A 13,757-nucleotide genomic window follows, 5' to 3' on the forward strand; every position below is an offset into this window, starting at 1 on the left:
TTTAATAAATAACCTTTTTACTAAAAAAAAACATAATACATTTGTGTACAACTAATGTGGTATGTTGCGATGTTTGGGCTTTCTTTAATTTAATTTGAAAATATAAATGATTAAAATAATATAAAATAAAATTTATTTTAAAAGAAAAATATTTTAAATAATAGTAAGTTTTTGTTTTAAAAATAAAGGATGATAAAATATAAAATTGTCTTAGTTTTAAATTTGGATAATAATATTTTATATTTAAGTCAATCAAGGCATTTAAGCCAACCACATAAAAGTGCGTGTCAAATAACTTCCTTAATTTTAGGGGCTTAAGAAAGATGACTAGAGATGTGAAAATATTTAAACAAACAAACTCCTCCATAGAAGATAGCATAGTACCCTTAGAATAATATTTTTTACATACATTGAATATCTTTTTTTAATTTTTCAATAGACAAAAAAATATTGTATAAAATTTATAACAATATATATCAATAAATTTATAATAATTCATACAACATACTCCATCACTACATAGCTTATATTTATAAATTCAATTCCCAGGCCCATGCAAGAATAAAATGTTCAGGGATCTAATTTCCTACTTCGGGCCGGAATGCTCTAAATCTTTTAGCCAAGATATAAAATGAATTAATTTTCAAAGTAAAATATTTTAATTTAATGTAAAATTATATGGATTAGAGAAAAAAAATAATATAGTATAAAATCATCTTCCATGTTTAAATATCTTCTATGTAATTTGATTCACATTCTGGCTAAGATATAACTGGATGAAATTTTGTATTAAAAAATTGATCTTCTTCTAAAGATTGATCTTACATAAATTTTGCCACAGGACTACTTAAAGAAATAGAATAATGAATACAGAACTTGCAATAATTATATATATATATATTTTAATAAGTTTTTAAATTAATTTTATTTCTCATGACAAAATTAATTTCTTTTTTATACTTTTGTTATCTTTTTCATGAATCTAATATAACTTTCTTAACACATTATTTCCTATTTGTATATCTAATTTATATGATTTGTCAAATTACTTTTCTGGATAAAGTTAAACATTTTGTTTCAGTAAAAAACAAATAAGCATTTTCTATGACATATAATATTAATTTTATTATTGTTATATACCTAAGAGTTGGTTAAAATTATTATAAAAAATTGATAATAACAAATCAAAATGAGTTTAATTTATATGTTTTTAAATTTAATTTATAACAATATTCTATAAGATATTTCTATGTACACAGACAACAAATCAAATTTAGACTATGTTTATGAGTTCGATCCGTAGGCCTGTGAAAAGAAAAAAACTGTATATAAGAGGATCTAATTTCCTATCTCGCAATGCATATGATATTTTAGTCTTAATTTTTAAAAGAGAAAAAAAATAATATAATAGAAAATCAAATTAATTTTGAACTAAAATATATTTTAAATTACAGTGAAAATATATATTTTAAAGAAAAAAAAAGATAATATAATAGTATAAAATCATCTCAATTTCAAACAGTGGAGTCAAATCCGTCATAGCTATTTTAACTAACCCTTGTAATGCTCACATAAATTTCCGGTGTTATGATAAGCATTATTAGTCATTAGAAGCCGTTTCCAATAAATGAAACAAAGACATAGTACATCATTTATGGGTCTAAAGAGTCTATCCCGGCTCACTCTACTTTCAAAATTAAATAATTTTATATATAGTATTAAATTTCTATAAAATATATTATAAGAAATTAAATATAATCTAGTATAAAAAATAATTCTTTTACATTACTATTGTATTAACTATCTATTTATTCTTGGTGTTATGAAAAAAAATATTAGTAGGTGATTTATTTAAGTTGTAAATTATTTTATATAAGTTCATTTATTTAACTCTCTCTTTTAGGATTCGTATATATGAGAATAAAGAGTAAAAAAAATAAGCTTATATATATGTTGTCATATAAGCATGTGCTTTCATATATATGACTCTTATGAGAAGTGAGAATACATGCTTATATGAGAACAAGATCATGGTTAACATGGGAAAAGTAAGTAGGTCGGGAAAATATTTTTGAAAAAAGTTATTTTAACTTTTGAATTAAAGGCTCAAATTTTTTTTCTTTTTCCTTTTTTTTTTTCTCTGTCCCGATTTACTTTTTTTTTCCTTTTATGTCTCTCCTTCTCCCCTTTGTGCTTCTACGCAAGGATTGTAGTCGCGATGGTAGTGCTGTGAACATTGGTTGCCCCATGTCAAACCTGGAATTGGATTGAGTCGACGCTTTCGACACGAGTGAGCATATGTTCTTGATGACTTGAATGCATTATCGTAAGATTTTGTTGAATCTGAGCTCGAAAACTAAACCAACTTGAATAAGAATGATCATGCATAAACTAAAGTCTTTTTTCTTGCTTTCTTCATTAGATCTCACTGAATCCAAAAGCTTGAAAATTGAAAATGATGTTTGCATAAATAAAGAGTCTTTGGATGATTTACGGCTTTTATTTTTGTAAAGGATCACAAAGACTACCTCTTGAAAGTCTTGATTTTATGGTTTCATAATTTTTTTTTTATCGGGTTAGTTCTCCCACCACTGTAAGAGTAAAAAACAAAGCCAAAAGCTAGAACTTTGCAAAATATTGGGCAAATAACCAGAGAAAATGATGGAAGCTACATACCCATGGTAGGGGAAATAAGGGGTAATTTGGGAAAGGACGAGAAAAAATAAAAGGAAAAAAATAAATCTAAGCCTTTAATTTAGAAGTAAAATAAAATCTGGCAGTCCAAATACACTTTCCCATTATGGGATATATACCTTTCCCATGCTAGCCGTCGCTATGTTCCCTTTTTTCTATTCCTCACGTCAAAAACTCTTTTCTTTAATTATCAAGTCACATGCATATAGCAGTTTAACACTCTTTTGAACACCATCTTATTGGAAATCACAATAATTAACGAGTTGTACATCTTATTTAATGACCTCTCATATATATATATATATATATATATATATATATATTACCTCTTATCTTAAATTTAAATAACAAAAGTTTTTTATTTTTTTATTTCAAATATAAGTAAATCTCAAAGTGGTATTGAGGAAGTAGTCGTAGATCTCATAGCAGATCCTAGGCGAAAAAGAGGTAATGAGGGGAGTAGAAGGTTGAAAGACTCAACAATGAAGGAGCGTGTCAAAGGAGGGGTGGAACACCAGACCGGAAAGGAACCAATGCCAGGGCCCGGGGCCTGATGGGCTTAACCCGAGGTTTTATAAAAGGTTATGGCACTTGTGTGGCAAGGATATTATGTGTACAATGTCTACAATAAGAGTCTTTTTCCCTATGCTGTTAATGGGACGCATGTGGCCCTTACCCCGAAATGTGAGATTTTGAAAGGTATGAAGGACTTGTGCCCCATTTCTTTATGTAATATGCTTTATAAGATTCTTTCTAAATTTTTGACTAATCGCTTGAAAAAGGATAATGGAAAGTGTATTTCTGCAGATCAATCAACTTTCATCCATGGGCATTCTATCTTGGACAATGCTCTCATTGCTAATGAGATTCTCCATCATATGAAGTGTAAGGTCAAGGGTAAAATGGGGGAGGTTACAAGTTGCGCTGAAGATGGATATCAACAAAGCGTATGACCAAGTCGATGGGAATTATTTAAAAAACGTCATGGCCAAAATGAGATTTAGTGCGACTTGGGTTAAGTGGATTTTAATTTGCATCCAATCTGTCTACTCTGTTATTATCAATGAAAGCTTGGTTGGTCCTATTATCCAGGGGAAAGGTCTCAGACTAGGAGATCCCCTCTCTCATTTTTTGTTCATCCTTTGTTCTGAAGGGATTTAAGCTCTTATTAAGAAGTTGGAGGGGCAAGGACATACTTATGGCATTAAAATCTATAGGGGTGCACCTATCATCTCTTACTTACTCTTTGCTGACGACTGTTTCATTTATTTTAGAGTAGCTTTGGTAGAATGTGACCATATTCTGAATGCGTTGAATGATTATGCTAAAGCTTCTGACCAAGTCATCAATCTGCAGAATTCGAAAGTGTTCTTTAGCAGAAATGTTGACCAAATTCTGAAACAAAACATCTTATCCAAGCTTGGTGTTAAAGAAGGGCTTCTAATGGGCGTTATTTGGGGGTCCCCTTTATTATTGGGCGAAACAAGAAGTCAAATTCCAAGTTTGTTAAGGATAGGCTCTAGAACAAGCTTAACACTTGGAAGGGTAGATATTTAAAACTTTTATACAAACTAAAAACATGTTTATTGTCTGATCTAGATAAACCTAAAATCACTTAGAAAGGTTTTGATTCGAACTTTATCTGATGATGGGAAAAATAATTTTTTTTGCAAAATAAAATGAGATATAAGATCTAAAAATAAATTTAAAACCCTTTGTTGGTTCAAACAACAAGAAAGCACATAAAGAATTATAATGATCTGTCTTAAACCTAGACTACATCCAGTTCTTGACAACCATCAAGTTTCCAATAACTTATCAAAATTACAAGTATTGTTCATTGTCACTTCTGGCTCTTATACTTGCAAGCACTGTCCTAAGCTTGACTTAAACCCAATATTCTTTGTCCTACCAAGTCAATGCGGGATCTAAACAAATCAACAAGATTTGTTGGAAGATTGCACACTGACTAAACATGTGATCATCTTACAGACGAATATATCACTCAACACTTTTAGTCTTTTCTCTCAAGGTATACATGATGTTTTGAAAGCTTAGTATCTTTATAAGAATTTACATAAAACTTTACAAGAAAGAATGAAAGAATAATTCGCATAGATAATTCATGTATTGTTTCTTCAAAGCTTCTTCTATATATAACCTTCATCTCCAAGTATCTGTTATCTCATAACGGTTGGATTCTTCACTTTGTTCTTTGTCCCTTCTTCATGCAATGTCCATCCTGATAGGTTAGAGCGCCTTGTACTTCAACAAGGAAGTCACTTCTTTCATCATAACAGTTCTACAACAACAAAGCACTCTTTTCGATGAGGACCAACATTTTCCATAATGTGTACTTCATTTATTCTTCATAGGGCTTTGACATATCCTAGGAGAATGTTTTTTGCAAGAAAGAATCTTAGACACAGAGTATTAAATGAAGGTAAAAGTTGAAGACATATGTATGATATATATATATATATATATATATATATATATATATATATATATATATATATATATATATATATAATGACAACTTAAGTGCAATGTCTGTCTTATCAGATGTAACATAAGAAAATATATAAGCATCATGCATCATAATACTTTGAGATAAATTCGTTTAATCAAAAAATTTTCATTTTATTCATTAGAAGTATATTACATGAAGAATAGATGAACAATAATAGAATAAGAGTTTAAAGATTTCAGAAAATCTCCCCTTCAGATAATGTGCTCCCTCGTAGCTTATGCATCTTCTACTATGGTTGCATTCTTCTTCTTTTTACTTCTTCTCCCCTTTTTGTTTGTTAGCTTCTTCTTCCTCTTCAACATTGCAAAAGAACTCATCCCCAGATTCATCACCAAATGAACTATCTAAGAAAGCATCAACATACTTCTTAAAAATGTGCTTTCCAAGGATCTTTCATCTTTTGTCTTCTCTTTCAGCATGAGCCCTATCCTGAAGAGCTTCAGCAAGTGCCTCCTTTTTTCTGAGTAGAGTTGTCTCAAGAAATTATGACATACTCTTGGGATAGAGGAGGGTCATTGTAGACTTGCATGGCTATATCAGCAGTAGCAACAAGGCCCTCATCATCAAAATTCACCTCTTCAATGATGGATTGTACTTGATGAATGAAGGTGAATGTGGAGTTTGGAAGTTCAACAGTGAATGAGAAATTTCGCTAGGAAACAATAACAAAGTCTCTTAAATTTAAAGACGTGATTGGATGGTGAATCGACCACGAAGGGATTGTGACTGATAGTTTAATAGCAATGACTTGTCTTGTGATGAACTCCATTTGATGGTGGCTTCTTTTCAGGCTCCAGACCAGAGTAGTGAGCTCCCATTCTGTAATACCTTTGCAAGCTAGCCCATCCCTCCTTGTGAGTTCCTTTTTTTGATTTAGTGCAAGTACTTTATGTCTGAAGAGTCTGCCTAGTCTTGCTTTGACATAGCATGTGGGGGGGGGGGGGGTCTTCATCATCTTAAAGCTTCTTCTCCTTCCCTTTGTAGCAGTCTTCCTTAGGGATCAATCTTGGCTTGTCCTCTACTAATTGGAACTTGGTTCCACAGTCTGCAAGACATAGAAACTGAGAGCCTAACATAAAAGGTAGATGCACGTTCAATCTTTAACACCCTGATATATATATATATATATATATATATATATATATATATATATTATTAGTAATTATATTTGATGTTTGATTATTTTGTTGTGTTATTTGACTATATGATAGATTTGAATGAGTTGAAAGTATGAAATTTTTTATTTTACCAAAACCTAGTTCAATGAAATCGCGATACCAGATTCGTTAACCGTTGGATCGTCTTCAACTTTTGTCTGGATATCCCTAAGATACGTTTCTGCAGTATGACCGTTGGGATATTGAAAATAATAACATTTGGTCTCCCACTAAGCGAAAAAGGCGTGCTAAGCGCAATTCCAACCTAGGGGAATTACGCTGAGCGGCCCAAAGTTGCGCTAAGCCCAATTCCAATTGAGAAGAAGTGCACTGAGCGCCCAGAGGGTCCACTAAGAGAGCCCTAGTGCAGAGGGGGCTGCGCTAAGCCTAAATCCTTGCGCTAAGCGCAAGAAGTGGACTTGATGATTAGAGAGATGGATCTCCTATAACAGTTTAGAGACCTTAGCCTTGCATGTGAGGTTACTCCTAATAGTGTGAGATTAGGAACTTTGAGGATTACCGGTGAGTTACTAGGAGATATCAGGGAAGGCTAGAAGGCTGATCCTTTTCTGAGGACCCAGTTAGAAGCTATAGAGTCAGGAAGAGATAGTAGTTTCAAGGTTGGATCAGAAGGAGTCTTGAGACTTCAAGATAGGATTTGTGTTCCCAATGTTCCTGAACTTAGGAAGATGAACCTAGAGGAAGGACATAGGAGTAACTTGAGCATACATCCTGGTGCTACCAAGATGTATCAGGATTTGAAGATGATGTTTTGGTGGGCCAACATGAAGAGAGAGGTTAGTGAGTTTGTGTATGCATGTTTAGTCTGTCAGAAGGCTAATATAGAACACCAGAGACCTTCCGGGAAGTTACAACGCTTAGAGATACCCTAGTGGAAGTGAGACAATATTTCCATGGATTTTGTCGTAGGACTACCTAGAACCCCCAAAGGTTTTGATTCTATCTGGTTTATTGTTGACAGGCTGACCAAGTCTGCTCACTTTATTCACATTAATATCATATTTTCCTTGGAAAAGTTCACCTCCCTATATATTAGTGAGATTGTTAGATTACATGGTGTGCCATCTAGCATAGTGTAGAAGCAAGCTTCATGATGAATCAAGATTGATTCAAAGAAGTTTTGATGATAACAAAGGTGATGACAAAAAGCTCAAAAGTCAAGAACACTTCATGATAACAAAGATGATGATCTCAAGAATCAAAGAATGAGTTCAAGATTGAATCAAGGATACTTCAAGGTTCAAGAGGAAATTTGATTTCAAGAATCAAGAATCAAGTTTCAAGATTCAAGCTTCCAAGAATCAAGATCAAGATTCAAGACTCAAGATTCAAGAATCAAGAAAAGACTTAATCAAGATAAGTATTAAAAAGTTGTTTCCAAAACTTAGTAGCACATGAATTTTTCTCAAAACCTTTTACCAAAGAGTTTTTACTCTCTGGTAATCGATTACCAGTAGCAAAATGGTTTTCAGAAAGCTTTTAACTGAATTTACAACTTTCCAATTGATTTCAAAATGTTGTAATCGATTACAATGATTTGGTAATCGATTACCAGTGTGTTTGAACGTTGAAATTCAAATTCAAATGTGAAGAGTCACATCCTTTCACAAAAAAGCTTTGTGTAATCAATTACACTGATTTGGTAATCGATTACCAGTGATAGTTTCTGAACATATCAAAAGATGTAACTCTTCAAATAGTTTTTGACTTTTTCAAATTGGTTTTAAGTTTTTTCTAAAGGTCATAACTCTTCTAATGGTTCTCTTGACCAGACATGAAGAGTCTATAAAAGCAAGGCTTTGTTTTGCACAACAACTATCTTTTCAATTCATTCTTTAAACAACAAACTTCTGCCAATTGATTTCTGTTCCTTTTGCCAAAAGCCTTCCAAAGTTTTCTAGTTTTCCAAACCTTGAAAACTTGTGCTATTCATCTTTTTCATTCCCTTCTCCCTTTGCCAAAAAGAATTCGCCAAGGACTAACCGCCTGAATTCTTTTTGTGTCTCTCTTCTCCCTTTTCCAAAAGAACAAATGACTAACCGCCTGAATTCTTTTGTGTCTCCCTTCTCTCTTGTCAAAGAATTCAAAACGACACAATCTGAGAATTCTTTTCATTCTTCCCTTTCCCATATACAAAAGATTTCAAAGGAATAACCGCCTGAGAATTCTTTTGTATCCCCATTCACAAAGTTTCAAAGGTTTAACCGCCTGAGAACTTTGTCTTAACACATTTGTGGTACAAGTAGAGGGTACATCTACTTGAGTTTGACTGAGAACAAGAGAGGGTATATCTCTTGTGGATTAGTTCTAGTGGAGGGTACATCCACTAAGTTGTTCAAAGAGAACAAGGGAGGGTACATCCCATGTGGATCTTTGCTTGTAAAAGGATTTTTACAAGGTTGGAAAAGAAATCTCAAGGACCGCAGGTCGCTTGGGGATTGAATGTAGGCATGGGTTGTTGTCGAACCAATATAAAAACTCTTGTGTGTTTGTCTCCTTCTTCCCTACTCTTTTAATTTCCACTGTGTATTTTAATTCCCGCTTTTACTTTTGGTTAAGTTTCTTTTCTACTCTTTATTTACTTAACAACATAGTAAAATCCTTAGAAGAGTAAATTTTTAATTAGTAAAGGTTTAGGAATAATTAATTCAACTCCGCCTTCTTAATTATTCTGAGGCCACTTGATCCAACACATAGTGTCTGATAGAGATCCTAAGTTTACCTCTAGATTTTGGGAGAGCCTGAACAAAGCATTGGGGACCAAGCTTAGACTAAGTTCAGCCTACCATCCTCAAACTGATGGCCAAACTGAACGGACCATACAGTCGTTGGAGGACCTTTTGAGGGCATGTGTCTTAGAGCAAAAGGGAAGTCAGGAGAGTTTTCTGCCATTGATAGAGTTCACTTACAACAACAATTTTCACTCTACCATTGGCATGGCTCCCTATGAAGCTTTGTACGGTAGAAGGTGTAGGACACCTCTATGTTGGCTAGAGCCTGGAGAAAACCTCACCTTAGGACCCGAAGTGGTACAGCAAACCACCGAGAAGGTGAAGTTGATCCAAGAAAGGATGAAGACTACTCAAAGTAGACAAAAAAGTTATCAGGATAAGAGGAGGAAAGACCTGGAATTTGAGGTTGGTGATCATGTATTCTTGAGAGTCACTCCTTGGACTGGGGTTGGTCGAGCATTGAAATCCCGAAAACTCACACCTTGCTTTATCAGTCCTTTCCAAATTCTTAAAAGAGTCGGTCCTGTGGCATACCAAATTGCATTACCCCCATCACTTTCTAATCTTCACAATGTCTTTCATGTGTTTCAACTCCGTAAGTATATCCATGATCCATCTCATGTGGTCGAATTGGATGAGGTACAAGTAAAAGAGAACTTGACATATGAAACATTGCCTTTGAGGATCGAGGATAGAAGAACAAAACACCTAAGAGGGAAAGAGATTTTGTTGGTCAAGGTGATCTGGGGAGGTGCATCAGGAGAAGATGTCACATGGGAATTAGAAAGTCAGATGCGAGAAGCTCATCCATCCTTGTTTGAGTAAGGTAAATTTCAGGGACGAAATTTCTAAAAGGGTGGGAGAGTTGTAACACCCTGATTATATATATATATATATATATATATATATATATATATATATATATATATATATATATATATATATTAGTAATTATATTGGATGTTTGATTATTTTGTAGTGTTATTTGACTATATGATAGACTTGAATGAGTTAAAAGTATGAAATTTTAGATTTTACCAAAACCTAGTTCAATGAAATCGCGATACCGGATTTGTCAACCGTTGGATCATTTTCAAATTTTGTCTGGATATCCCTAAGATATGTTTCTAGAGGCTGACCGTTGGGATCTTGAAACTAATAACTTTTGGTCTCCCTCTAAGCGAAGCACTAAGCATAATTCCAACCGAGGGGAATTGCACTAAGCGGCCCAAAGCTGCGCTAAGCCCAATTCCAACCGAGAGGAAGTGCGTTGAGCGCCTAGAGGGTGCGCTAAGAGAGCCCTAGTGCAAAGGGGGCTGCGCTAAGCCTAAATCCTTGCGCTAAGCACAAGAAGTGGACTTCAGCTTAGCGAGACAGGCCCGCTAAGCGAAAGTTGTAGGTTATAAATACGTCCTTAGCGTGAAAAACACGATTTTCACTCTCCTCTTCCCCCAAAAATGTCTCTCAAACCCTAAAACCTTATTTTCCACCACCCAAGACCACCGGTGGCCGCCGTGAGCCACCGTTGCTTTCCATTGGACCCCCACACCAAGAGGAACACTTTAATCGGAGTGGAATCCTCAGACTCCTCCTCGAAGATTCGATGGATAAAATCTCTCAATCCTCTATTTCAAAGTTTCTCTGAGGTAATCTTGACTTCTAAGCCTTCTCCTAGCTAGTTTGAGTTCCTCTTAGTGTCTCTTATGTGTTGGGTACTATAATAGGGTGTTTTTACACTTCCTTTGGAAAACCCTAGAGAATGATACATTGTAAAAGTTATCTTTTTATAACCTTGAGGTTGTTTTTGCGGCATTCACTGAACCCCGGTCGCATTGGTGTGATCGGAATTTCAAAAAGATGTTTCTTTTCTATAGAACCCGAAATACCCCTCAGCCCTTTATGTTTTGACACGGGTATTTGACCTTGAATGTTACCTTTGACCTTGTCTTTGAAATCCATACAAAATTCCTTTCGTTTTGGCGTAATAGAGACTTGCGTTGGACCGACAAGCGCGAACGAGAGAGAGACCACTAAGTGACGCAAAGAAGAACTGACGGAGAGCTCATGATATAGGAGGGGAGTTATTATAAAATTTACCATTTTGACACCATAGTTAGGGTTACGGAACCTAGCTATGAGAATATCTGCTTGTCCCTGTTGCATGCTGATTTTCTTTCAAGAAAAACTATGTTTTTAACGAATGGGATGCGATATATCTATTGTTGATGAATAACATTATTGTTTATTAAACTTGTGTTGTTTGAAGACCTGGGAGTGTGAACCTCAGGCATGGAAAATATATTTATATGCGGAATGCGACTCATTGTTGATGTTGCTATTGGTGACTTTAATTGATATGTGGTGATGTTGATATTTATGATGATATTGATTTGAGATGACGTTGTTAATGGTGATCATGTCAACATGAATTGATGTTATTATTGATGGTTATGTCAATATGGAATGAGGTTGTTGTGGTTATTGGTGATGTCATTGAAATGAAATGTTGATGATGTTGGAAATGCATTGACAAGTGCATGTTGTGTATGTTCGTGGGGGGCGGAGTGCGCTGACCTTGTCAGATGGCCCATTCATGGGGGACAAACGTGGTTAAAGAATCTAAGCATTCGTTGTGGGGATGCTTAGGCTCTTTAATTGGTCCTTGGTCTTTGGCACTTTCTTTTGGCCACGTTCATTCGTCGTATGTAGTGTATGTTCATGGGGGGTGCATTGAACTTGTCGGATGTCCCTTGTGTGGGAAACTAAAGTGGTTAAAGAATCTAAGCAACTCTGAGGGGATGCTTAGGCGCTTTAATTGGTTCATGGTCTTTGGCACTTTCTTTTGGCCATGTTCATAGCTCACACGACACATGAAATAAAATAACTGTGGAAGAGTGTACTTTGTACTGAGGGGGCTTGTCACCTGGTAGGGAACTCCTTTGGGCCCCAAGCTGATCACCTTTGGGGGGGGCAATTACATGCACAACCGAGTGGTCTCAACGAACTCTGCATGGTTTCCTAAGTGAGAGTTTCATGTGGACATGCTTAGGCTACTTCCTGGGATTTGGTTGTTGGTACGTACCACATTGCATCTAAGAGTTGAGTCAGGTGCATGCATCATTCTGTGCAGTCTTGATTGGATCCATGGATGGATGATGAGTAATTGTTGAATATGGATGATGAGTAATTGTTGGATGTGAGTGTTGAATAATGAATGTTGTGTAAGCTCATAATGTTTGCTTATGTTTTCTTGCTAATTGTGACTATTTGGATTTAACATTGGTTCTTTTTATAATGAACTCAACCTTGCAATTTTGTATCGTGTGGTTGATACCTGTGATGATCGTAAACCTTGTTCGTGGGAGCAGAATGACAGATGTATGGTGTAGGGATGAGATTCTGTAAAGGAGCCGCCAAGCCGACATGATGACATTGGGATTATTTTGGGGAGAGAGTTGTGTTTTGTTAATCAATTCCTCCATAGTGGTTCGTGATTTCTTTTGTTGGATTAAGGATGTAAATCACAGATTTAATTATATCTACAAATTGGTTTAATCTTCATTATGTGTATGATGTGTACTGAACCACTATATTAATATTCATGTATTCGGTTAAACATTGGTGTGTGTTTGGGGACATATATATATATGTGTGTGTGTGTGTGTGTGTGTGTGTGTGTGTGTGTGTGTGTGTGTGTGTGTGTGTGTGTGTGTGTGTGTGTGTGTGTGTGTGTGTGTGTGTGTGTGTGTGTGTGTGTGTGTGTGTGTGTGTGTGTGTGTGTGTGTGTGTGTGTTTGTGTGTGTGTGTGTATACAATTGTGAAATTCAAATTTAGATCCATGGTGTGCCATCTTGCATAGATTTCTACAGGCGGACCGTTGGGATCCTGAAAGTAATAACTTTTGGTCTCCCACTCAGTGAAAAAGGCGCGCTAAGCACAATTCCAACCGAGGGGAATTGCGCTAAGCGGCCTAAAGCTTCGCTAAGCCCAATTCCAACCGAGAGGAAGTGCGCTGAGCACCCAGAGGGTGCGCTAAGCGAGCCCTAGTGCAGAGGGGGCTGCGCTAAGCCTAAATCCTTGCGCTAAGCGCAAGAAATGGACTTTGGCTTAGCGAGACAGGCCCGCTAAGCAAAAGTTGTAGGTTATAAATACATCCTTAGCGTGAAAAACACGATTTTCACTCTCCTCTTCCCCCAAGAACGTCTCCCAAACCCTAAAACCTTATTTTCCACCACCCAAGACCATCGGTGGCCGCCGTTGCTTACCATTGGACCCCCACACCAAGAGGAACACTTTTATCGGAGTGGAATCCTCAAAATCCTCCTGGAAGATTCGATGGAGAAAACCCCTCAATCCTCCATTTCAAAGTTTCTTTGAGGTAATCTTGACTTCTAAGCCTTCTCCTAGCTAGTTTGAGTTCCTCTTAGTGTCTCTTATGTGTTGGGTACTATAATAGGGTGTTTTTACACTTCCTTTGAAACACCCTAGAGAATGAGACATTGTAAAAGTTATCTTTTTATAAACTTGAGGTTGTTTTTGCGGCATTCACTGAACCCCGATCGCATTGGCATGATCGGAATTTCATAAAGATGTTTCTTTTTTGTAGAACCCGAAATACCC

General features: G+C 35.6%; 1 protein-coding gene and 1 long non-coding RNA gene across 3 annotated transcripts; both read left to right on the forward strand.

Annotated features, from left to right (window-relative positions):
* Positions 1 to 1,999: 1,999 nt before the first annotated feature.
* Positions 2,000 to 4,906, forward strand: LOC121172750 (uncharacterized). Of its 2 annotated transcripts, XR_005886310.1 has the most exons (4): positions 2,000 to 2,048; positions 2,206 to 2,326; positions 3,077 to 3,393; positions 3,502 to 4,906. It is a non-coding gene; the product is annotated as an uncharacterized lncRNA (long non-coding RNA). The 2 variants fall into 2 exon arrangements; XR_005886309.1 differs by having other exon boundaries at positions 2,005 to 2,326.
* Positions 4,907 to 9,341: 4,435 nt separating this feature from the next.
* On the forward strand, positions 9,342 to 9,962 carry LOC112997816 (uncharacterized). Its single transcript, XM_026123901.1, has 2 exons — positions 9,342 to 9,584; positions 9,738 to 9,962. Exons 1-2 carry the CDS (start codon positions 9,342 to 9,344, stop codon positions 9,960 to 9,962), a joined length of 468 nt encoding a protein of 155 aa, XP_025979686.1.
* The last annotated feature ends 3,795 nt before the right edge of the window (positions 9,963 to 13,757 follow it).

Source organism: Glycine max, chromosome 9, assembly GCF_000004515.6.
Source record: "Glycine max cultivar Williams 82 chromosome 9, Glycine_max_v4.0, whole genome shotgun sequence".
In the NCBI taxonomy this organism is placed as follows: domain Eukaryota; kingdom Viridiplantae; phylum Streptophyta; class Magnoliopsida; order Fabales; family Fabaceae; genus Glycine; species Glycine max.

What these genes read in the sequence shown, in the direction of transcription:
- LOC112997816 (XM_026123901.1), top strand. Translation starts at nt 9,342, where the DNA reads ATGGCTCCCTATGAAGCTTTGTACGGTAGAAGGTGTAGGACACCTCTA. An exon ending in GAGTCACTCCTTGGACTGGG is followed by an intron (nt 9,585 to 9,737) that starts GTTGGTCGAGCA and finishes CAACTCCGTAAG; the next exon opens with TATATCCATGATCCATCTCA.